The sequence below is a fragment of the Neovison vison genome, chromosome 4, assembly GCF_020171115.1.
Source record: "Neovison vison isolate M4711 chromosome 4, ASM_NN_V1, whole genome shotgun sequence".
Classification (NCBI taxonomy): Eukaryota; Metazoa; Chordata; class Mammalia; order Carnivora; family Mustelidae; genus Neogale; species Neogale vison.
In genome coordinates this window covers 146,392,138-146,417,957 of record NC_058094.1, presented here as the reverse complement: position 1 = coordinate 146,417,957, position 25,820 = coordinate 146,392,138, and the positions used below count along the sequence as shown (strand labels likewise).

At 36.3% G+C, this 25,820-nt stretch overlaps 1 protein-coding gene across 4 annotated transcripts in view; it reads right to left on the bottom strand.

Annotated features, from left to right (window-relative positions):
* The window catches only part of PHTF2 (putative homeodomain transcription factor 2), a 120,673-nt gene that overhangs the window by 10,829 nt on the left and 84,024 nt on the right, over window positions 1–25,820 (bottom strand). The window contains exons 8-13 of one of the 4 annotated variants that reach the window (XM_044245890.1): window positions 19,256–19,442; window positions 17,228–17,383; window positions 12,267–12,485; window positions 5,230–5,358; window positions 3,551–3,823; window positions 3,209–3,340 (exon numbers count right to left, since the gene is read on the bottom strand). In XM_044245890.1, the coding sequence (XP_044101825.1) occupies window positions 3,209–3,340; window positions 3,551–3,823; window positions 5,230–5,358; window positions 12,267–12,485; window positions 17,228–17,383; window positions 19,256–19,442 (1,096 nt within the window). Of the gene's footprint in view, window positions 1–3,208; window positions 3,341–3,550; window positions 3,824–5,229; window positions 5,359–12,266; window positions 12,486–17,227; window positions 17,384–19,255; window positions 19,443–25,820 lie in introns of those variants that run through there. The other 3 variants (XM_044245891.1, XM_044245892.1, XM_044245893.1) reach the window with 3 other exon arrangements.

Sequence of the window (25,820 nt, the reverse complement as noted above, 5' to 3'; positions counted from 1 at the left end):
CATCCCTGCAAGTTGATCGTAACTTACAGTGTCGAAAATATACCTAATTTGTCAGATGAATTTTAATTACAAAGTGTTACTATTTCCTGAGGATTTGCAATACAGTGAAGACGGTGAACACATAGCATGGAATTCTTGGCATAATTTCCACATTTTTCATTTCATTTCATTCCAAATATTTTGTCAAACACTAATCATTTATTCAACAAATGTTTCTTGAGCACCTGCTCAGAATGAGGCCCTGTGTCAGGTACTGGAAATACAGCAGAGAACAAAACAGACCTGGTCCTTACCTTCATAGGAACTAGCCGAAAGCCAGACATCAAGCTTATAACCACAGATCTATGCAATCAATTGTAATGAGGGCTATTAAAGTAAAGGTAAAGGATGCTTTGAGATAACTGGTAGGAAATTTGGTGTAAGTATCACTTCCTTAGGGAGATCTTTCCCAGCCCACATTCCTAACTCTTAATCAAGTTAGGAAGATAGCTTAGGAAGATCTCCCTGATAAAGTGGTATTTACGCCAAAATAAGGTGCCAGGGCACGATGGCACATGGCAGTGTTCCTGGCAGAAGGCCGGGCAAGTGCAAGAGCATGAAACAGGAAAAATAATATTGCAATTACAGAACTGAAGCAGTCTAATATGGCTGGAATGGAGAGGGGAAAATGTTTCAAAATCCAACGAGAGAGAGGCTATCCTTAAGAGCTAGGTCATGAAGGGCACTATAGGCCCTAATCAGATTTTGCTCTTCAGCTTAAGAGCTACGGAGAAACTCCAAGGAGTTTTTAAGAATTATACGACAAAATCTACATTTCGAAAAGATCGCTGGTGGCAGGCTGAGGAATGTACTGGAAGGAGGGAAACTGAATGCAGGGAGGCCAAAGAAACTGGCAACTACAGCAGCCCAAAGCAGATAATTGACAGTTTCAGTTGGAGGGGGGATATGAAAACAAAGAGAAGCAAATGTGATGAGGGAAGGCTGGCTGAAGATGAAGCAAAAGCTGACACCCAGCAACCTACCCCCACCCCCACTCCTGGGTGGGACATATTATGACATTCTTTAGGAATCTCCCAACTATCTTAATAGCTTGCTAAAAAGGGCAGAACGACCTTGGCCATGGCAAGGCCTCTGGTATCTCTTAGGTTCTCTTTAGCATAAGAAAGTTCTACCGAAACCTCCCTCTTCCCTACTTCCCCCACCCCCATGGTACAGAACCTGCTACCCCTCACAACCTCGGGGGCAGCAGCTCTTCCTGCCCTCAGGTCCTGTCCCCGTGCTTTAATATACCACCATTTTGCACCAAAGATGTCTCAAGAATTCTTTCTTGGTCATCAGCTCCGAACCTCACCCCACGGAACTTTGCCTATATTCTAGAACTTCATCAAATGGACCCAAGGTATATTTTGGAAGTAGAATAGGTGGGAAATGGTGGTAAGTTGGATGCTGGAAATGTAAGAGAGGGAAGTAACTACCAAGGATAATTCCTAGGTCTAGGGTTACATGTCTCCTTCACTGAAATATAAGCTCCGAAAGCTACGCAGACTTTCGTGTTCTGAGTAGTGGATATTACATGGTTAACAATAAATAAATGCTTACTGAATAAAACAAAACAATATACAAAAGAATGCAAGACCTCCTTAAGGTTGATAATGAGGAGGAATTCCAGGTGGCTTCTTACTAAGCTACATAACAAAGATGGTATTTATCCCTCCAAACTATAGAAAAGCCACAGTGAGCAAAAAAATGAAAGCCAATTTTTAGCATTTCCCAGTGGAGACTAACAAGTTAAATCAATGAACAGAACAACGAATTTTTTAAATAGAAGGTTAGACAAATAGTGCAAAGTTTTTGTTTGTTTGTTTTTTACTTCTTTCATTGTTACTTCAAAAAAAGGTAAAGATCTAGGTATATCAGAGGGTTTCTGGTCTTTGGGTCAACTTTATTTAAGACCTGATTACTCCATGAATAATGAAAATCACTGTGTCTTAATGCAGCAAAGAAATAATCCTCAGAAGTGCTTTCCTAAACCTAATTTAGATGTTTCCCATTTCTGTCCTGCATTTTTATATCTTACTTTCATAATTAGGGAAGTTATTTTAAAAGATTAAAGGAAAAGAACAGCATGAAAAGAATGGCTTAACTTACAAGCTAATATTTTTTATTTTATAAAATAAAATGTTTTACAAGCTAATAGTAATAGGCCACTTCAGTGAAGCTACTCATTGATTAGTTTTTAAAAAAAATTCTTTTTTTAAGCAGTGGGCTCCCTCTGCTGGTTTCTGATAATCATTCTAGGTACAAACAAAATCTTTAAGCTTTTTAATGAGTAGAAGAAGGTGGTGAGATTTACAAAAAAAAGATGTGACACCTAAAGAAACAAAACATATGGATAAAAGCAAAAAGTAGAATCATACCTATAAATACAATGAACAAACTGATGGTTGACGGAGGGAAGGCGGGTGAAAGGATGGTCAAAATGGGTACAGGAGAGTGGGAGGTACAGCTTCCCATTATGAAATGAGTAAGTCCCAGGAATAGACAGCAGAGATTAAGGAATACAGTTGATGGTATTTTTTTTTTAATTTTTTAAAATATTTTATTCATTTATTTGACAGACAGAGATCACAAGTAGGCAGAAAGGCAGGCAGAGAGAGAGGAGGAAGCAGGCTCGCTGCCTAGCAGAGAGCTCAATGTGGGGCTTGATCCCAGGACCCTGGGATCATGACCTGAGCTGAAGGCAGAGGCTTTAACCCACTGAGCCACGGAGGCGCCCCGGTTGATGGTATTGTAATAGTGTTGTATGATGACAGATGGTAGCCACACTTGGTGGTAGGAATAGCGTAACATAGAAAGAAGGTGAATCACTATGTTGTACACCTGATACTAATGTAACATTGTGTGTTAACTATGCTTTGATTAAGAAATAAATTTTTTAAAAAAAGATATATTTAGGATCTGATCTTGAATAATCTACCTAAAATGTATTTAAGCCTTTTAGACCTCAGGTATTTTACTAGAAAGAACCAGTTAAACACCGATTTTGGGTTTCTGAATATGGAATGAAAAGAACACTAAGTACGGCCACATAGCATGACGTTAGTACACAGGTGACTATACATTTAGATATACATGCATATTGACAAAAAGACTAAAACTCTCATAGGGAGTAAGCATGCTAAGAGAACTTTTATCACCATCATTCTACCTTAAGATAGGACCGGAGAGATAGCCACATTTTTATATTCTGTACTTTCTTCAAACGGAAATGAGGAACCTCAGATTTTCGAGCCCTCCTTGCTGATGTTAAGTGTCCAAAGAGTTTTGCAAAAAGTAATCGCTAAAAAAAGATTAGGATATGTATTAATTTTCAAGTAGATTACCACAGAAAAACAAAAATTTACAAAATATGTTTCAAGTACTATAAAAACAAAACAGGAAAATAATTAGCAGGTCAAAATGATTTAATGAAATACTAAAATATTTCAGGAATTCTTTAAATATTAAAAGGATAAAATATTCTCTATTCAGAATTCTGTAATATACCCACCTGTTTGTAAGTTCTTTCTGCTACACAGAGCAAAAAAAAGAAAATCCACACAAGAGACACACGAACCACAAAACTTATTATAACCATAGAAAGAACTATGACATCTTCATTAGAACCAAATGCAATCACATAAAGTTCTGAAGCAGAATGTGCTGTGAGTTGTTCCAAGTCTGTAGCTTGGGAGAGTCGGAAAACAAATGGAGTTAAACCCAGGATTAGAGAGATTGCATTTCCAAAAATCTGGTATCCTATTCCTGGTATATGGCTGTTCACCTTTATAGGGAGAGAGAAAAAATGAAAAAAAAAAAGATGCATAAATCTCATCTACAGTAAAATGAGCTCCTATCAAGCATTATTTTATTTACAGCCATATGAAACATTTTGTTAAAATATATGAGTTTTAATACACAAATAATGAAATTTAAATTGACTCAATGTTTGGAGAGCACACTACAGGGAAACTGTAAGTCATTATGTCTTCATTTTTTAAAAATAGCTCATTATCAGATTTCTAATTCATTAAATAGTTGCAAAAGGATAAACTATGTTGGTCTTACCTAGATCTGGAAAAAAAATTCTATGTACCTCATTATTTCAAAAGTTAGAAATATTCATAGACACTTTAATATTAAAAAGAATGAGAAGATCTCATATCTACTTAAGCTCAATTCATAAAAAGAAAAAAGGATTCTACTTATTTGATAAATTTGCAATTTGTGTTTTTCTTCAAATAGCTCAGAATACAAATGGATATCTCCTTAAACTCTAAAACCTTTTTAGAAGATAAGAGTATGGGGGGGAAGATTAAGAAAGGGGGGAAAAAGAGAATTATAGAAAAGTTAAGTGGAAATTAAATAATGGGAAATATAAGACTGGTAGGCCTATGAGGGATCTTAAATACCAGCTAACTTTTATCGTCATATTATACATTCTGTAAATGACCTGCTGGTTCACAGGCAGTTAAGGTATGGAAAACCAACTAGATCCAAATCTCCAGAGACTTCTGCACAAGTAATAGGAAGGAGATCAATTTCTAGAGCAGTTACTTTAATTTCTGTCCTTCAGAAAGCATGCATCATAGTTCTCACGCAACAGATACGAAATTTAGAATTGCAAGTTAAATCATGACTAGCTGTCCAGAGGAATCAGGTAAAATTTAAAAACTGTGATGATCTGATAAAAGACACAATTTAATAGAAATGCAAATTAAAACCCATAGTTTTTGTACTCTACCTCCACAAACTACTCAAGATTTTTATAGCACTAGCTGCATTACTTCTATATATTTAAGTGAGCAAGCAAGTATGAAGACAAATATTCTATTTTGAACTTTTGCTGTACTCATAAATAAATGAAGCAGGAGAAATGATATAGGAGAAAATAAGCCTTCATCAACACTTGTGTATGTAGCACCTCCTCAGTTTGACCCATGGAAAGCAAAGAAAGAATAACATAAAAGAAGAATCATCTACTTTTCGCTAGAAGAATGAAAACAGCAACAGATGACAGTAGTTTGGTGATAAATCACCATTTAAATCACAACGCCAAATACAAATAACAGTCTTTTTCAGGTTGAAGAAATGAGGTTAAGTTGTAAATACAACCTCCTAGTAATTATTTAATATATTAATAATCGCTCTCTTATTCTTGAACTAAAAGGACAGAATTTAAAAACTCACTCTGTTCATTATCATTCCGCTGATTTCAAGCACAGACATGTCTGCTTTCTTACAGTCATTGCCTTCCCATACGATAGCACTGATTTTTTCTAATCCCGGGTGGGAACTATGGAGCCAGGGCAAATGACTCTACGAAAAAATAAACAGAAATAAGTGAACCCATGAGTAAAAAATAAACAGAAATAAGTGAATCCATAAATAAATGACACTAAAAAAACATACTGGTGAATACATATATCATATTTTATAAATAGAACATATATACATCTGAACATGGGTATATGTGTATCTACACATACCCAATATCAGCGACATTAAAATTCTGTCTTAATATTGATTAGCATATACATTGAGCAGTCGGCATACGAAATTACACAGTTATAAAAAATGTGTAAGTTAGGAACGTCCTATAACAGGTATTAGGCAAGCTACTGTTCAAAAATCCTGTAAAATGAGTCAGCAAAAGCACTCAGTTGTCAATCTGTTCACATAGCTACTAATATACTAATGTTCCAAGACAAATGGATACCAGTTTGTTCATATTACTGACTCTCCAGCTTATGGTCATTCAATACAAAAGCACATGACAGGTATGACTTAACCTCTTTGAAAGACTAAATGGTGATACAATCTCATCCTGCAAAAGACTCTCCCTCACACCTCAGCCTCAGTATTTGATTTAATTACTTTTCTGATATTTTAATCTAGCAATTCCCAAAGAATCAGTTTAACTTTCTCTTCCCTTAGAGTAAATATGGCAAATAGAAACACATGGAACTAGAAGTACCCTCCCAAGGATAAAGCATCTCTCAACATTTCAAGAATAGAGAGAGAAAAGAAAAATTGAAAGCCTTAATAAAAGGATCAGATGTTTAACTTTGGGGGTTGTTTTGTTTGTTTTAGCTTTATAATTTAAAGAATAAAACTGCAGGGCTCCTGGCTGGCTCAGTAGATGATCCGTGTGACTCTTGATGTGGGGGTCATGGGTTTGAGCCACACATTTGAGTGCAGAGATAACTTAAAAATAAAACCTTTAAAAAATTAATAAAACTTCGAAAATAGGATAGTTGGAGATTAAAGATAGCAATAAAATTAATACACTAATCTTTACATTATCAGATATTGATAAGAGAAGTTAACATTAAAAGAATAGACCCCAGTTTGAAGTGGCGGGGGGGTGGGAGGTTGGGGTACCAGGTGGTGGGTATTATAGAGGGCACAGCTTGCATGGAGCACTGGGTGTGGTGAAAAAATAATGAATATTGTTTTTCTGAAAATAAATAAATTGGAAAAAAAAAAAAAAAGAATAGACCCCAGGGGCAACTGGGAGGTTCAGTAGGTTAAACCTTTGCCTTCAGCTCGGGTCATGATCTCAGGGTCCTGGAATCGAGACCTGCATCGGGCTCTCTGCTCAGCAGGGAGCCTGCTCCCCCCAACCCCTGCCTACCTACTTGTGATCTCTCCGTCAAATAAATAAATAAAATCTTTAAAAAAAGAAAAAAAAAATAGACCCCCAAAATGGGATGAGTCTATTTGCATTACAGTATTGCTAACTAATTTATACAATGTATTTCACTAAAATAACTTCTAACAATGAACAGAAGAATCTATTTATATTTATTCTCTGAAGAGTAAAAATGTGATTAAAATATGGTAAAGACATGTTTTTGAAAACTTAAGGAATATAATATTTTCCTGTAGGGAAAACAGAACTGCATTGATTCATTTTGACTTAAGATATTAAAAAACACTTTAATAATATGCAAGAAAACAGATATGGAAAGTAATTATCATTCTGACTTATACATTAATTTTCTTTATGTAATGTGAGTAGACATATTATGGGTAAAACTCTTTTACATGTAGTTCATTTGACTATGAAGAAGTTTCCTCTAAAAATTTATCTTTTTTCCAAAGATATAGTATTTTAATATATATTAACCATTACAGCATATATTTCACCACTGGAGAGCCTTAAAAACTGTAAGATACTAGTTATTACCTATCCACTTAATTACACAAATACTCCACAATATTCTAGCTAGGAAAGAAGTAATTTGTACCAAAATATGTATCAAATTTTCCAAGGAAATCTAGTTAATTATGAAATGTAATAGAACTACAAAGCCAGGACCAAGTGGGAGAAAGTGAATAGTCTTTCAGTGTATACAGTGTAAGAGCGTACAGTTGGAGAGGCAAGTTTTCAACCACTGATTTACAGGCTTCTAATCTTTTTAAACTCTCAGTCTGTCAGCAGTGAATTAAAGACTTCCCAATTACATGAAGCAAGGCATATCAAGAAGGTCCATCTAGAGAGAGAAATAGGAATTCAAGAAGTTCTTCACCCTCTTTCCAAAAAGTATTCATTTTGCCCAGCTGCTTTTGCAGTTACTCTAGTATTTGATACCATCTTCCTACTTCTAGTAGAAAGCCAGAAGGCAGGAGAAAAGAGAGCAACCAGAAACTGGTACATTTAAAAAAGAATTAATTGAAAAACAAAAACAAAACAAAACAAAAAAACCAGCTCTTTATCTCTGTGTGTGAAATATATTCTGAAATAGCAGTCTTGTTGAAACATGTACTGCCTACAGTGTATGAATAGCATTACATGAAACATTTTTTCAAAAATGCTCAAAGAAAACATCAGGGAAAATAACTCCATTTTATAATTTTATCATATAGGTTCTTCTCAGTTAAGTTTTTCAATCCAAAATGTGGAACTCTTTTAATGATTGTTCTTTATCCTCATTCAAAAGCTCAACTGCTTTGCTCTGTGTTCATTCAGAACTGCCTCAAAACCTTAACATTAGGGGCGCCTGGGTGGCTCAGTGGGTTAAGCCGCTGCCTTCGGCTCGGGTCATGATCTCAGGGTCCTGGGATCGAGCCCCGCATCGGGCTCTCTGCTCAGCAGGGAGCCTGCTTCCCTCTCTATCTCTCTACCTGCCTCTTCATCTACTTGTGATTTCTCTCTGTCAAATAAATAAATAAAATCTTAAAAAAAAAATCTTAACATTAAATGGTGGTGTGTTTTAAGTAGATTCACCACAACAACTGCTTTAATGGAGTTTCTACCTGTGGGAGCTGTACCCATTAAAATCTGTCTTTGCCTACCGAAAAATAAATTTCACTTGAATATGGCCTCATACTTTATCATATACTCAGCCATGACTAGAGGAGAGAAATTTTCTGCTGTAGAAATGTTTCAGTTACTATTGCCAAACAAAATAAAACTATAAATTTGGTAACATCCTAACTAGAACACATGGATTCAAATGCTCATTGTTTCTTCCTAAGGAGGGATTTTTCAGTCTTTATGGTGGGCAGAAAACGGTCCTCCAAATCTAATATAGACCTCAATCAAATAAGAAAAAAACTGGTAGCTTTCCATTAAAGGGAGCTAATTTCCATTACCTGACTATTATTAAAATTGAAAATACTGATGTTATTTTTCAGAAGCCTGAGAATAATGTGTATAAAATCAAGTCTTTAATCCAAAAGCAAAAGCAATGTAAGCCTATGATACTATAATTCATATGTAGACTAGAGCATTAAAAATCTTATCAGAAAAGGAGCAGAGTGGTATGAGAGATTTAGGGTCAATTTATTCTGATAGCATGCATTAAAAAAATGTATTTCCTTTCATTCATTCACCCAATTTTGTTTAAACACCTACTATGTACCAAGCACTGTGTGATTCAACAATCAGCAAAAGAACACATGGTCCCTGCTTCTATGCCTCTTTATGGTATCACTGGGAAAATAGCTCTCAGGCATTTTCCTAAACTTCAATTCCAGTTATTATGCTCAGTGACGTAGGTAAATACCCAGATGACTCATCCAACACCATATTCTCATGGATTGCTCACTGTTTTCTTCACTTCTTAAAATCCAGGGACCTATAGCTACTCCCATGGCCACGGCCTAGACCTTGTCAACACACTGAACTGCTCAGCTTCTGAACTGAGTCTTCAACAGCAGCTCCTCTTACTGGGTGTCTCAAAACTTCAATTCTAAAATACTTACGAACACACCCATCCTTCAATCTATAGTCCTTTCTTGGTTTTGTTTCGTTCTCAATCTAACACATCTAGATGTTTACCATATCCATTATTTCTTGGCCTCTCCTGTCCCTTGAATAGCAACTATTTATTGAGCACCTACACTGTGTGACTCTGGGCGCATTATTTAATTCCAAGCTCATTCTCAATGATTCTCATCTACAAAATAAATCTATACAAAATACATCGCATTGTCATAGGTTGTGAGAATTACGTGACATAACGCATCAAGATTACTATGCACAGTGCCTGCCAGACAGCGAATACTTTTTAATGTTTGCTATTACTTATCACCACAACTATATTCCAGAGAACATCACACAAGTATGTGGACTGGCAACCACAAATTCCTGGTTTCAGATTCCAGCTAGACCCTCAGCAATATGGAATGTGTTCACTGACTTGAATACATGCACACACATACTCTCCATTGCCCACCAGTGATAACTTCAAGCCTTCACCACCATCTACAAGCCCCCAATCCTATCATCTCACTTATTGTTAACAGACCTCCTGCACCCTCAAGCATCCAACTTTCTCTGTGCACTTCCTCCTCCTCCTATCTCAGCAGCAGATGTGTTCTCCTACTTACCGAAGGCAAAACTTCCTAGATATGCTTCCCCTCCAGCACTTTAAGAAACCTCACTCGACAACTTCTTCTCCTGTATCTCTTCAATCCTTCCCTCCTGGTTTTCCCCTATGTACACATACACTTAAATATCTTCACATCTCGGGGAATGGGGACCAGAATATTCCCTCAATTCTATTTCCCTATCTTTTAACAATGATTATGGCTTAATATTTAGCCCAGATTTTTAAATTTTAGGATATTCAAATTTATCAATCTCTTCATTTTTTATACTTGCTTGAGTTTTTTGTATCTTCTTTAAAAAATTCTTCTCTTTGGTGCCTGGCTGGCTCAGTCGGTTAAGCAGGTTCCGGCTCAGGTCATGATCTCAGGGTTGTGAGATCAAGCCCTTACACTGGGATCTGTGCTGAGCATGGAGCCTGCTTGGGACTCTCTTTCTCTCTTTCCCTCTGTCACTCCACCTGCCGCTCACCCTCTCTGTCTAAAATATAAAATGAAATGAAATGAAATAAAATACAATATTCTTTTCTTATCAAGAGTAACAGATTTTTCTCCTATATTTTCTTGTAAATATTTAACATGTGCTTCTTCACATTTAGGAACTATCTGGAATATATTTTTGTGTAATCATCTGACCTACAACTATATACTGAAGAGTCCATCCTTTCCCCACTGGTCATAATGTCACTTACGTCATATATTAGAGGAACCCATGTAGACATTAACTACTTCAGGGTTTTCTATTCTGTTCCACTGGTCTATTTGTTTACATACTGCCTTGGGTCTGCTTGGACTTATAAAACTCCATTTACCATGGACTGGATGGCTTAGAAACAATAGATGTCTATTTCTCACAGTTCTGGAGGCTGGGAACTTCAAGATCAAAGTGCCAGCAGATTTGGTGATGAGATCCTACTTCCTGGTTCAAAGACTACCCTCTTTTTGCTGTAGCCTCACATGGTCAAAGGGGCAAAGGAGCTCTCTTGAGGTCTCTTTACTAGGGCACTAAACCTACTCCTGGGCGCTCCACCCTTAAGACCTAATCACCCCCAACCAAAGCCCCATCTCCAAATATCACCTTAGGCATTAGGTTTCACCATATGAACTGACAGGTGGGAGAGGCTGGACATTGAGACCATAGCATACAACTATACCATACTACCTTTATTAATTACTGTACTTTTAAAGTAAATTTTTATATCCAGTAAGGGAAGTCTCCCTGTTGTTTCCAAAATTGTTTTAGTTATGCTCGACATTTTGCTCCTTAATGTGGACTTGAAATCAGTCTAAGTTCTACCAGAGAGAAAAACATAACTGGTAGGATTTTGAGAGAGAAAAAGCAGAGATATTGGGTATCTCTGACATGTTTCTGCATTTAATAGAAATAATCCTAAAATTTCATTATTAAATATGATAGGTTTTTAGAGGTTCTTTGGTAGCTACCTTTTAGCAGGTTAAGTAAGTTCCCCTCCTACTTTAATTTTCTAAGAGCTTAGTTGTTGGTTTTATTAGTATTTGATGAGAAGTTACATAAGAGAAAGAAGAGGAAGAGTGAGAATTTTAAATGACCATGGATTTCCTACTGGTGAGTGGATGGATGAAGAGGTTATTCAATAAGATTTTGAGAGCTACAGGAAAAACAGATTTATGAGGGAAGATGGGGTGTTTGGTTAAATCTGAGATACTGGTGGGACATTTAAAAAAAAAAAGATATGGCATAGACATGTGCTGTCCTATATGGCACCCTACTCACAGGTTGCTATTGGGTACTTGAAAAGTGGCTAGTCCAAATGAAATGTGCTCAAAGGGCTCACAAGAGATTTGAAGATGTAGTATAAAAAGAGTAAAATATTTCATTAGTATTTTTTATACTGGCTACATTTTGAATATATGGGGTTAAGTGAAATACATTAAAATTAATTTCACCTTTTTAAACATTTTAAAGGAGGCTACCAGAAAACTCAAAATTATATATATGACTCTCATTAGATTTCTGTTGGATAGCATTGCTAAAGCTGTTGAGAGATAGAAATCTGATATTCATGAGATAGAGATTTGTGAATTATGGTCTTAGAGGTAGAGTTAAGGCCATGGGTGCTGATATGACCGTGAAGTATGCTGAATGAGAAAAGAACTAATGCATCTAAACACAATCTGACTTATAAAACTCCATTTACCAACAACTTCTCAGGAACATAAGTTTGCAAGGCAAGAGATACAACCATAATATAAATACTGAAATTCAAAGCTCCAATGAAGCCAGAAGAAAAAAAAAATCACAGGAATATTATTTTAATTGAATGTAAGCTTTTTTTCACCTCTATAAAATGTGTACATACATTCAAAAAAGCTGGACTGAGAGCCCCAAATAACCCAATACTTAAACCAACCTGATGAAAAGGGTCGTCTCTATATTCTTTTTTCACACTTGGATTAATTTGAGGATTTTCCATATCTGTCTCACTGGTACAAGATGACCGGCATTCTGCACAGTGTAACAAGTCTTCCCATAATACATCTTCTGTTTCAGATTCTGGCCTTGTACTCTCAGAATCCTGTCTGGAACTTGAACAGCGAGAGCTGCAACTAGTACCCGATTTAGGGGCATCCTGAAATCAAGATATTCTTTGACATTAATACAATTTATGTACCCTTTCCAACTCAAAGGATTCTATCAGAACCATACATTGCTACTTTTTGCTACAACAACAAACACACTGTCAAATGACAGTGAAATAGAGAGCAAATATTAAAAATATGTTAGTTTTTAAGGAGTAACAAAATTTCCTCATATCAAAATTTATTTGAAAAAAAAAAGAAAGAAAAAAAAATTATTTGATTTCACATCTCAGCTCAAGTGCTGTTTTGCGTGCAAAGGTTGTGCCTGTTTCCTCCTAAATTTTTACACAAAGTTCAAAATTCAGGCAGGCAGAGACTAGCTTAGATTTGCATGGCTATTATTTTAACGGGATATATATTGGTATTATATTATCACTGAATATTAACCAACTTTAACTGATGTGTTTAATGGAGTTATTTTCTTACTCTCTTTTTTTTAGCAAGAGTAGATTTCATGTATCTACTGTTCTAGTTTTTCAAACAGAAGTTCAATAAATTAATGTAAAATTAATAAATAATCTATACCAGGAAGATAATTGCCAATTCATGTTTTTGAGATAATTTATGCTACAGAAGTGAAAAACTAAAAGGCACGAGTTAGGTAATTTCTAATCAATTTACTTTTTTCCTAGAAGTTGTTATTGTGCAAAATAAGTACTTTTGAGTAGAAGTTTCATTTAATAATTCAAAATAACTTTTACTGAATAAAGAATGGTAACAGCCATCCTTATAGCCAAGTATGCTGAAATTTTCAGATTTGTTTTTAGTTATCCTCTGTCACTAAGATTATCAATTTTACCTTTAAAATGTTCTAGATGTATACCTTTCTTCTGCTCATGATATCACCAGAGTTCAGGCTTTATCACCCATGCCTTGTTTGCTTTAAAGAGCCTCCTAATTGACCCCTATCTGAAAGGCCTTCCCTACTTTCCAGATTAATCTTCCTAAAGTGAGCTTGTCCCGCACCGCCCCCCCCCGCCCCCCGCCATTTCTCTGACCAAAGTCATCCTTTGGCTTCCACCACTCTTCTGGATAAAGTTCAAACTCCTTCACCAGCAGCCTTGTCTTCAAATATGCTACTTTTGGACTTTGTTCTCCACTCGTCCCTACCACAACCTTCTCCAGTGACACTGGGCTACTCCCTGGCCCCTAAACACAGCTGGTTCTTTGTCCCTCTAGCCTTTGATCAGGTGTCTACCTTGTATCCTACCTTCCTTTACAAACTCCTCAACCAAGTGTCAGGAAAACACCATTTCCATCCCTTTCTAGCTGGCTTACCTTGTTTCTGATCCTTAGTTTAGTCTTCTGGCAATGGGGGATAAAACTATTTTCTTAAAGATACACTGAATATTAAATGAGGACTGTAGCTTTTAATACAAACCAGGGGCTCCACAAATTTTAGTTTTGAAGCCTTCTATTCAAAGTGTTCCCTTTGTCCCTAAAGTGAGGTATTATTATTTATCTTCATGACAATAAATTTTACACTGCTATTCAGCATCTATAATACCGTCTATGTTATTAAATGTTGATGTATTTAATATTCTCAAGTCGTAACTCTCAATTACACTGTAAGTCAACGTAAGACAAAAACCAATTTTTTGGCCACATTTACCATACGTAACAAAATATCTTGAATGAATGAGACAGGTGATTGATAATTAATTTACTGATATTAGAATGGGACACCATGAATATATATTTAGTGTGTTGATTAGGGATTTATTTGTGGGAGGAGAATTAGTTGTTTGAATAAGAAGTAAAAATGTTTTCAAAGAAAAGAATTTCAGAAAGAAAAAAGGTAAGAATGAGTCTGCTTTGTTTTATAGAAAGCACTCCAAAAATGTTTGATTCATTAATGTCAACCAGAGTACTTTAAGCATACACAGTTTTTATCACAACTGTTTTCATTAAATAGTAAGGTACAGAAAGTATTAAGTAACCAGTAAACAATCGCTAATTTAAAAAATTTTGGTAAAGCTAACTTATTATCTATGACTAATTTCTGATGCAGACTTGCTAATCAGATACAGAAAAACAAGATTAAAGGCCTCATGATTATTTGACTGAAACTAATGGGTGATTTCAGGGATAAGGAAATATCTTTCTTTATAAAAGTATCTTGCCAAATACTGATTAATAAGTGGGCCACTTTACAAATGTAAAATCTAAAATTTATGACCTATAACCACTTATATGTCAAACAGAATTTTGCCTGCAACATTTAGGTGATTAATGGTCACTTTGAATTTCACTAAAAACCGCTGAAAAATGGCTAAAAATCAGAAATTTTTGAATTAAAGAAAATAGCCAAGTTAACAGCTCATTTAATTTGGTTCGGTCTGCTTATTTTAAATCTTTAGACAGATAGCTAAAACTGAGCATATAATCGAATTAAGGGGAGAAAAATTATTTGAAGGGAATAAGAATTTATAACATTAATGCTTTGTGCCAGGCAATTGTGCATAATCTTATTTAATATTAACAATCTGACGTGGGCAGTCTTCTCTCTCTACTGTACAGACACAGAACCACAGACTCAGAGAAGTTAAACAATTTTTCCAAAGTCACTTAAACGTTCTGAGTCCAAGTCCATGGTTTCTTCATTATATTTCCCAACAAATGCTACCTCCATTAGAGGAAAAGCTAAGTTTCAATAGGGAACAAAAACTGAAAGATACTTGTAGAGTTAAACAAAGCAGGAGAGAGTAGGAAATAGGGTAAATGCTTAAAGGAAGTTATTAATTCCACAGGATAACTCTTATTCCAGATAATCAAATAACTCCACCACTATCATCCAGGAGACTAGAAGACTAGAAGACAACCAGATATACACAGCAGATAGGAGAAAAGGGAAGAAACTGGGGCAGGGGTCAGGGTGGGAGAGTTGAGGGGTAGAAGGAATGGGGGTTAAGTGAAAGTCTACACACTAATGGCAAGATCACCACCTCATGCCCCCAAACCCCTTAATGCCAAACACCATGGCTGCCTAGTTTAGTATCTACTACTCCCACACCACCAGAAGATTGGATGATTCTTCCAGAAAAACTAAAAATCCCTGAAAGTATATCTATAGATACTGACATATGGGAGGCTTAAAACAAATGGCTGTGCCCTAACCAGTCATTTTATGGTGAAGACCACAAGTTCTACCCAGACACAAAGTGCCTTCCAAAATGCTTTCTTTGTGTCTCACCCTTTAAGGAAAAATATCATCAGTAATTTGAAGTGAACAGAATAATAAATACATAAAGTTGTAAAAAACACTACAACACTGTTCTATCCTGTCTCAATATTACTTCTTCAAGGGAGTTTTTCTTTTGCTTTTTTAAAATACCCTGAGGTTAAGCATGATTTGAGAATCAAAATCTTCTTGAACTGAAATGCAGCTTTTAAAATATTTTCTAGTCTAAAGCTCCCTACTTTGCAGATAAAGAATTTGAAGACCAGGTTTTATTTTTAGGTAGTCTTTTATATCATTAAAAAAAGATTTAAAACAATCAATGCCTACTAGCTAATTAACGGTGTTACTTAGCTTAAAATCCAGAAGATTTTATGCAACATATTTATTTAAGAGAGAAGGTCAGTAGGATACTGATCTGCCCTTCAAGAATCTTAAGAGTTCAACGTATAGCTGCAAACCAAGAAGAGAAAGATTCTGGGGTGAGAAAAGTACCTCCAAAGCCAAACAATTTATCTATTGGAGAGTGAAGACCTCCTTCTATAGAAGACCCTAAATCCCTTCCAGTACAAACTGGCTTCTGACTGTACTTAGTGTTAGACTGAGAAATTCACAAGACTGAATTTCACAAGGAACAGGGGACAGTATATCAGATGATCTCGGTGAAGGCAATCAGCAGACACAGTGGCATTAGTTGTGTCTAATGGCAGCCACTAAGAGAAGAAACACAACCACAGTCACTGCTAAGATTGCATAGAGATTCAACCACAGAGAAGATTGTATGAAGAACAAGTAACTCTTCTCAGCTTAAAACAATCAAGGTATTCACACTCCAGCACAGCATAATATATGATTTTTCAAATGATCATTTTCAAATGATGCCCTACATCATCAAGAAAAAAAATTCTAATACCGTTTAAAAAGAGAAGGCAATGTTTATCAAAAAAGTGTCATAAGTGATATTTGCCTTCAAGTGAGATAATGAAATGTTCTGTCCTTAGAATAAAAACTGAAAATACATTTGAATGAAATTCTTTTTCTGTTGAAACGGTTTCAAGAGATGTGATAACTTCAAGAGACGTGATAAAGTTATAAAACTGTTTAGAGAAAAACAAATATTAATAAAGACAGAATCAAAGAAGAAACAAGAATTGAATTTTATAGAATGGACGACTTAATAACTAGTGATAGTAACATGAAGAAAGTCACTTAGAATAACTCTGTTATAATCCAGAAGCTATAAAGCTTTTCAAATTGTGAAAAAGACTAACACAGGAGTTCACGAAGTGTCTCTCTAGGATGGCTCTCTTTAAAAGTAAATAAACTGAAGTATGAGTCTTCAGAGATATTGCACATAATGAATACAAATGTGTAGCACTGTCATGTGTGTAATACCTAAATCTAAAACTGTTACTCTATAAATCCAGATCAATAACAAGATAATTGATACTGATGGGATATATTTACTTTGATAATTCAGTTGTTGAAAGAAGTTGTAAATTAGTAACTCATAAAATATGTATGTTTGCATATACACAAGGATAAAGTATATACCTCATTAGGGTAATGTTTCTTATAATGGTGTGACTTTCTGTTCCGAAGAATGCTCTCAGAAGTCCTGTCCACATGACGGCGTAAGGGGTACCCTGTTTCAGGACCTTCCTCACTGGAGACTTCATCAGAAACATTTGTTATTGTCCTTTGAGTATCCTAAGTGGGAGTACACAAAGAGAATTACTGGTAATTTATGACTGTAGCTTTAAAACTGCAAAATTTTAAATTATATGTACATGCAGGTACAACTTCAAATATCTTCAAAAACCTCAAAGTGAGTAGTATTACCTGATCTTCTTTAAAAATGTCTTACATTAGTGACTATACTGTTATTTTAACTTTTTAAGAGTAATTCAACAGCCATTTGTCAAATACTGTCCTATAACATTTCTGTTCAGGAAAGGATTTGAAATAGCTTAGAAAATTAAGTATATAAAATAGGATAAAAATAGAAAAGAGACCACTTAAAAGAAGCTGAGAAAAAGGAGATGAATTAATTACACTATTTCTACAAACCCCAAATGCCATCAATGATTTAATAATGACACAAGGCAGGAAGAAGTGGAGTTGTATATGTAACACAGACAACATTATGTGCATATCAATTTGTATGAGACATCCAGATTTTGGAAATTCTGAAATTGAGAGCCCAAGAGCTCAAGTTTTATTGATATTTTCATGTTGCTCTCATATAACTTTATTAGGTAACAAATAGCTGAAAATGTGTCTGAATGCTGTGTGACTAAAAACTAATCTGTTGAGTGATGATACTGATGTGAGGCTCACATTATCAGAGAGCTAAATGCTTCAAAAATCTAAAATCAGAGTAAGGGGTTCTATTTCACTACAGCCCCATGCTATTGATTGTATAGCTACCGGTAATGAAAACACATGTATTGCCAAGTAGTTAGCACATACTTCACTCAAAATTGAAAAATCAACACAAATATTCATGATCGCATTTCTACATGTTAACAGAAACATTTTTAATTTGTCCATAATTTTTTTTTACTTAAGTTTGTTTTTTGTTTTTTTTTTGAGATTTTATTTATTTATTTGACAGACAGAGAGATCACAAGTAGGCAGAGAGGCAGGGGGAAGCAGGCCCCCTGCTTAGCAGAGAGCCGACATGGGGCTCAATCCCAGGACCCGGAGATCATGACCCGAGCCGAAGGCAGAGGCTTAACCCACTGAGCCACCCAGGCGCCCCAATTTATTGTAAGATTTTTAAAGAAAAAACTAGTTAACCCAAAAAATTCAATGAAACAAAGACAGAGATGATACTGCACTAGGCTTTGTTACGACAAATGCAGGATATCTTTACTATTTTGGAAAAGTAAACAAATAGTTGTTATTCTTAACAACTATATCCTCAATAAGATTTTTTTTTCCGAATTAAAAACAAATGTGTTGACCCCAAAGGTAATTAAGGTAGGAAAAAACAAGGTAGTATTTTCTTATGGGGAATAAGAATGAAAGGCCAGATTTCTAGTTCAGTTTCTAAAGTAATGTAGATGTTCCATTTAAACAAATTTGCACACACTCACAAATGAGGAACAAGAAGACAAGGTTCAACAAACATCAACTATAAATTATAAAGTGCCTTAGCATTTTGGAAAAATTGGAGCGTCAATCAATTCAGAAGATGCCATGTTACACTAGAAATCAAATTTATTCATGTAACTTTATTTGATTTCCAGTTTTATCAGTGTGATGTGTAATGGCTCACAGAAAAAATTCTGGAGCAAATACAGAATTCAAAGGTGATTCTAATGTCTGAGTCACTTTCCATTCATTGATGTAAAATCATACAAGCAAACTTTTATTTTTATTTTAATCTTTTTAGTGTGTGTTCAAACCTGTGTTTTATTTACCTTTTTAGTTCTTTTATTATGTTAGTCACCACACAGTACATCATTTGTTTTTGATACAGTGTTCTAAGATTCATTGTTTGCATATAACATACAGTGCTCCATGCAATACGTGCCCTCCTTAATACAAGCAAACTATTTTAAAAATCACACTTACTTTGCTGGGAATGTTCCTCAGTGTTCCTGGGTGCCAGTCTGCCTCTTCTGGTCGAACAGTTTCACACGGAGGTTCATGGCTTTGGATTCCCTCTTCACTGCTTTTAACAGTCTTTTTCCCTTCAAGGGATACATAGCCATTGTCAGTCTCTGTTGATTTATCAATCGAATTCTTTGCTTTCTTTGATCTAAAAAGAAAAAATTGCAAAAGCATGTTATGTGGACCTGCTTATTTTAGATGCGTTACTAAGAGAAATTATGATCTGTTAATAATTAAATCTGGTAGTTATAAATCTGGTAGTTATTTCTCAGAATTTTAATGGCTACCTTATTTTTTTATAATAAGTAACTCAGAAATATAGTATTTATAGGGGTGCCTGAGTGGCTCAGTGGGTTGAGCCTCTGTCTTCAGCTCGAGTCATGATCTCAGGGTCCTGGGATAGAGCCCCTCATCAGGCTCTCTGCTCAGCGGGAAGCCTGCTTCCCCCTCTCTCTCTGCCTACTTGTAATCTCTGTCAAATGAATAAATAAAAAATCTTTAAAAAAAAGAAATATAATACTTATCATATAAAATAAATCAATAATTGTAAATCAATGTACAATGTAAATCTCATTCAGCTTACCTGATAGGTTTTTAAGTCTTAATAAATAGCAATTCTAAGAGACATGCCCTAACTTACCAAACGACTCATGGTCAAAATCATTTGGTCTTTGTGCAAAATCTATGAACAAAATTTTGCCAGTTTTATTATGGTTAACAATGTGTTGTAACGTTTTATTTAAAACACTGTTTCTGGGGCACCTGGGTGTCTCAGTGGGTTAAAGCCTCTGCCTTCAGTTCAGGTCAAGATCTTAGGGTCCTGGGATTGAGCCCTGTGTCGGGTTCTCTGCCGGGTAGGGAGCCTGCTTCCCTTCCTCTTTCTCTGCCTACCTCCCTGCCTACTTGTGATCTCTGTCTGTCAAATAAATAAATAAATAAGTAATCTTTAAAAAATAAAAAATAAACACAGTTTCTATAATTATTAGATTAATTTGCAGTTAGTGGTTTAACTTGGTTTTAACACTTCCATTTACACAAAAATTAAAATGTGCTCAATGCAGATTGTTTATCATGAAATTTATTGAAAAGCAGTTGCATTTAACTTTACTTAAATAAATCCCCTTGAATTTTCTGCAGAGTATCCATTTTGCAAGGAAAAAATATTAGTATATTGCCTTCATACAAGTCAAAAAAACAAAAGTTTCAAAACTCAGAAAAGAACTCAGTTTGTTAAGTGTCTGACTTTGGCTCAGGTCATGATCCCAGGGTCCTGGGATGAGCCTGAGTAGGGGTGGTGGTGGGCGGGAGGGCGGGGGAAGTCCCTGCTCAGAGGGTAGTCTGCTGCTCTCTCCTTCTGCCCCTCTCCCCACCCATGTTTGTGACTGCTCTCACTCTCTCAAATAAATAAATAAATAAATAATCTTTTAAAAAAACAAAAAACGCACAAAAGAATTACCTTTAACGCTAGAGTTACTCAGTCCTACTGGAATCTTTTAGAACTGTATAGGATCTTAGACCTCACCTATTCTAAATGTTCATTTTGGAAACAATGGATCAGAAATATAAAGAGGTCTAAGCAGCTTATGTAAGGTCCCACAACCACTTAGAGGCAAAGCTAGCACTAGAATACAGACCTTCTGACCATGAGGTTAATTATATTCTCTATACCACCTCCAACTGCCTATCCCCCAATCCTGGGGATAGTCCCTGATAGGATTTCTTCTTCACACACTCATCAAAGCCTAGAAAGCTTTTGTTTTATACAAACAGACCCCCTCCCTTCTGACCTTCTCCTGCAAGGTTACTAAAGGGGACACAGACAGACCTCACTTCCTACATGCTTCACAGAGCTCTGATGCTTTCTGATAATTCAGAACACATCCCAACCGAGTTCCAAGGTTCAGAAGTCCTGTCTTCTGACCCTTTTCTTTCTATATGACCCTAAGAGACATGGCAAGACCAAGGGAAAGAGCCACAGAACAAAGACCACTTAAAAGTGGCAGAGGGAGGTGCGCCTGGGTGGCTCAGTCTTTAAGCATCTGCCTTTGGCTCAGGTCATAATCCCATCAAGCCCCACATCGGGATCAAGCCCCGCATCGGGATCAAGCCCCGCATCCGGCTCCCAGCTCAGCCTGAGGCCTACTTCTCCCTCTCCTGTCCCCCTGCTTGTGTTCCCTCTCTTGCTATGTTTCTCACTGTCAAATAAATAAATAAATAAATAAAATCTTCTAAAAAAACAAAAACAATAACAAAAAACAGTGGCACAGGGAAGGAGGAAAATGGATTAGAGAGGAGGAAAGGCAAAAACAGAAAATAAAAGGTATAGAGAAAACTTGCACCTTTTCTCTGTAATAAAAGAAATAAAAACAATAAAATAGAATAAAAAGTGATAAAAACACCAACTACTAATTATCCCCATTACTTTGTGAAATGTGTAGATGTAGAAAAAGACCAAGGGAGGTAAAGATCCTAATATCTTAAAAATGTGAGAAACTCAAAAGACAGAGAAAGCGTTGGGGCGCCTGGGTGGCTCAGTGGGATAAGCCTCTGCCTTCAGCTCGGGTCATGATCTCAGGGTCCCAGGATCGAGCCCCACATCGGGCCCTCTGCTCAGCGGGGAGCCTGCTTCCTGCTTCTCTGCCTACTTGTGATTTCTCTGTCAAATAAATAAATAAAATCTTAAAAATAAAAAGAATTTATTATTAAAAAAGACAGAAGGCATGTGCTGGAAAGGTATCTATGAAGTTTCCTGGAAATTACACTGGGCTTGAACATTGTACAACATGCAGATGTAGAAAAAGACCAAGGGAGGTAAAATTCCTGATATCCCAAAGAAGTGAGAAACTCAAAAGACAGAGAAGGCATGCGCTGGAAAGGTATCTGTGAAGATTCTTGGAAATTACACTGGACTGGAAAAACGGGGGAAAGGAGGTGAACAAGGGAAAAGAAGGCTGGAAAGTTAGTTGGTAGAACCATTAATGGGAATAGGCAAGAGGAGAAACATATTTTGGAGGAAGGACAGAAATGCTAGACCTCAAGGGCTTAGGAAACCTGTTAGATCACTAGGCAGTTTAAAACATTCCCTGGAGGCTAGTAGTCAGAGTAGAAAAAGTGGCTGAAAACTTGCAGAGTGAACCAGAACCCTAGAGGGCAAAAAAGATAAGGGCCTTGTGAAAAGGGCATGGAATCAGTAGTAAGTCCTGCTTCAGGGATTTTGTAAGGGGAATGTGCACCTTCATTACAGGACCCAGTCAAGATTGGTAAGCCCTAGTAGTACCCACTGCAAACACCTTTCAGTTATCTCCCCTCCTCTCTTTATCTCTGCGTACTTGCAGTCTCCTCTGGGTTGTTTCTTTCCTATCTCCTCAAAGCACACAGGACACTCCCAGGCGTGAACAGTAAGTTGGCAGCTTGCTGATTTTTCTCAAGAAAATGCACGTTAAGTTGCAAACCAAGCTGAAAGGACAAAGAAAATACTAAATATACATACCACCCTCAGAGTTTACAAAGTAGCTCAAAATACAAATTGAGGCAGCTTGGCTATAGCTGGTAGTAATACCTCTCGCAGGAGAACCGTGGCCACAGTACGGCAGGGACAACCTAGCCACAACCAAGAATGGCGCCTGCTTCAAAGACAAGTTTAGGCAAGGTGTCAGGCACAGCCCGATGGGGTTGGAAAGGGGCTACATCCAGAGATTAACTGAATCAATATGGAGGACAAATGGGAACCACGTTTTTCAGTGGTAGAGAAGGAAGATGGAAGGACAAAGTTCAAATGAACTTTGAGGTACTGTATTTGAACTGGAGCTATCATTGCAAAGCCATAAGCCATAATACATCTAAATACGGAGGTAAATATAAATGTAGAGGAACACACACACACACACACACACAACTTCCTAGCTCTAGCCCCAAGGTCTAAAAGTAGTAACACTGCAACAACAATAAGCACTTCTGGCACTCTCGCTCTCTACCTTGCTCTCTTTCTACCACCCTCCTCAAAGAAATGACTGACTCCAGGGCTGAGGCAGAGGAAGGATAAACTGAACCTAAAACATTGTGCAGCCCTAGAAAGAAAGAAAGTGAACAAAGAATGAAAGGGACATATCAAAAAAGACAAACTGCTCAAAGGGTTCCATTGGCCAATTTAGGCCAATCTGATCATCAAAATGAATAATGACATTAATAAATTGAATAAAATAGAAATCCATGAGTAAGCTTATCCTTACAGAAAATCTATGGGAAAGCTTATCCTTACAGAAAAATGCCAATAAATGCAGAAGGAATGACGGAGTTAGAAAAAAATTACCACTTGGCAGCAATCATAGCAATAATTCTGGTCATAATCATCAATGCATGTTAAAACTAGAAGGTGAAGGTGGGATGAGGAATGAGTTATTTTTTATAATCTTAATGTGTCTCTACACAGGACATTTGTTGATTATAAAGGGAAAAACAAATTTACAATGGAGAAATCTGGCAGATATTACATTAATCAAGTGATTAATGTAAATACCAGTAAGGGGACAAATTTTATGTTGTTTGCCATTTGACAGGATGCAATGAGAAGAACTAAGTATCACTTCTATGATATTCCTGCCAAATTTGCATAACTTGGGTTTCATGAAGAAACATCACACACTACGAACTCAGTATTACGCTGCTAATTGTTAAACAACTAGCTCTCCAGAGGTAAAAAGTCCTTCCTTGTCTGTGGTGTTCCCTGATTTCCATGGTGTAAATAATCCCACCATGGCCAATTTCAACTATCAACTGATAATGTGTACCTAGGGGTTGGGAAGAGATAAGCACATTCCAGACTCACAAGTCACTAGGGAGTCTGATCCCGACCAGGGGCATAAACCCAAATTAAGGGACTTTGTGCAAAGTGACTACCTTGTAGTCCTCAAAAATGTGAAAACCACATAACTGAGTAAAGGCTGGTGTCTGCTGCAGAATGAAGGAGACTAGAGAGACATGACCACTGTATGCAGCGCATGATCCCAGATCAGAGCTTCTGGATTAGGAACAAGGCTATTAATAGGGACAATCAGCAGAATTTAAATGGGGTCTCTGATTGAAAGACATGTGGGAGTTCTCTGCACTGCTCTCTCAACTTTTCTGTAAGTTTGAAATTGTTTAAAAATAAAATTGTATCTTTTCTAAAGTACAACTGATTTGTACCCGATTAGGACATTCTGGATTTGAGCACAGGGAAAATGCTGAAAGGACAAAGAGCTGGGAGAGCTAAATTCCAATTAATGTAGGTAAAGAGTTTAAAGCCCATGACTGCTCTGGGTGGTGTCTAGTGCTGCTTTGCTCATAGTGACATTAATAGCTGAAATTAAGAACCTCACAGAACAATATTTATTTCTCAAAAGGAACATAGGTTACCAAGACTCAGATGTTTAATTACCCATTCCCTTGTTTTAGAGCATAAAGATACTATGGAAAGGCAGTGGGACTGAGAGATTTGCTTAAAATACTAATATTGTAAAATTCTACGTAGACTATTTTTTAAAGGGAAGCTACTTCATTTAAATCAACTTTTAAAAATGTACAAAAGTAAAGTAAAGCAAGGTGAAGAGCATTTTGGTTTTAAAGTAAGCATATACTTCTAAATCATCATTCTCTACCAAAAATAAAAAACAGGGAAGAGGGCGCCTGGGTGGCTCAGTCAGACATCCATCCTGAGCTCTTAATTTCAGCTCAGGTCTCAGGTCTTGATCTCAGGGTCGTGAGGTCAAGCCCCGTACTGAGCTGTTTTAAAAAATAAATGAAATAAAACTAAATTAAAAACAGGGTAGAGAGAAGCTGGTATCAGGAATTAAAACACTGCAGTGTAGAAAAAAATGGTACTTCTTAGTATTATCCACAAAAAAATCTACCTTTTGACAGCTACACTGAATACATGTAATACACTCATTTAGTAAAAGCAGAGTTAACAATTTTTGCTTAGATCAACCCAAACACCATGAGTCACAGGCATGTGGGCAGTGAGTACTGCCTTGAAAACAGGAGATATACAAATCTACAGTGATCTTACTTATTCTGTGATAGAAGAAGTATTTCCTGCATTGGATTTTGAACAAAAAGCATTTGCAAATAAACAATGTGCAATTCCACTACCATGGTTAAGGCTTGCCATGTTTTATAACTTCAGAGCTAATTCTGTAACTTGCCTACTGCATTAATCTTTGGCATGACCTGTGTAGAATTTTCTTTAAAGTATTATGCTTGCCATTCAGGAAGGATAGCTCTATGTCACAAATACACATAGGAGGAAATGACTTTTAGAAACTTAAATAGTCTAATTAGTGTAGTTCATTTGTGAGATGGATGATGATTTTGGTCTTGTCTGAAAAAATGCAAATAAATGTACAACCTGCACCATAAATAAATCATAAAACTGGATGTGTTTTTCAACATTGGAAACTTTAACTGAAGAGTTAATGTAACTTTTAAAGAATTTACTAGCTTATGAAATCTCAAATGTATTGTATCAAACAAGAAAACCAGTATGTTT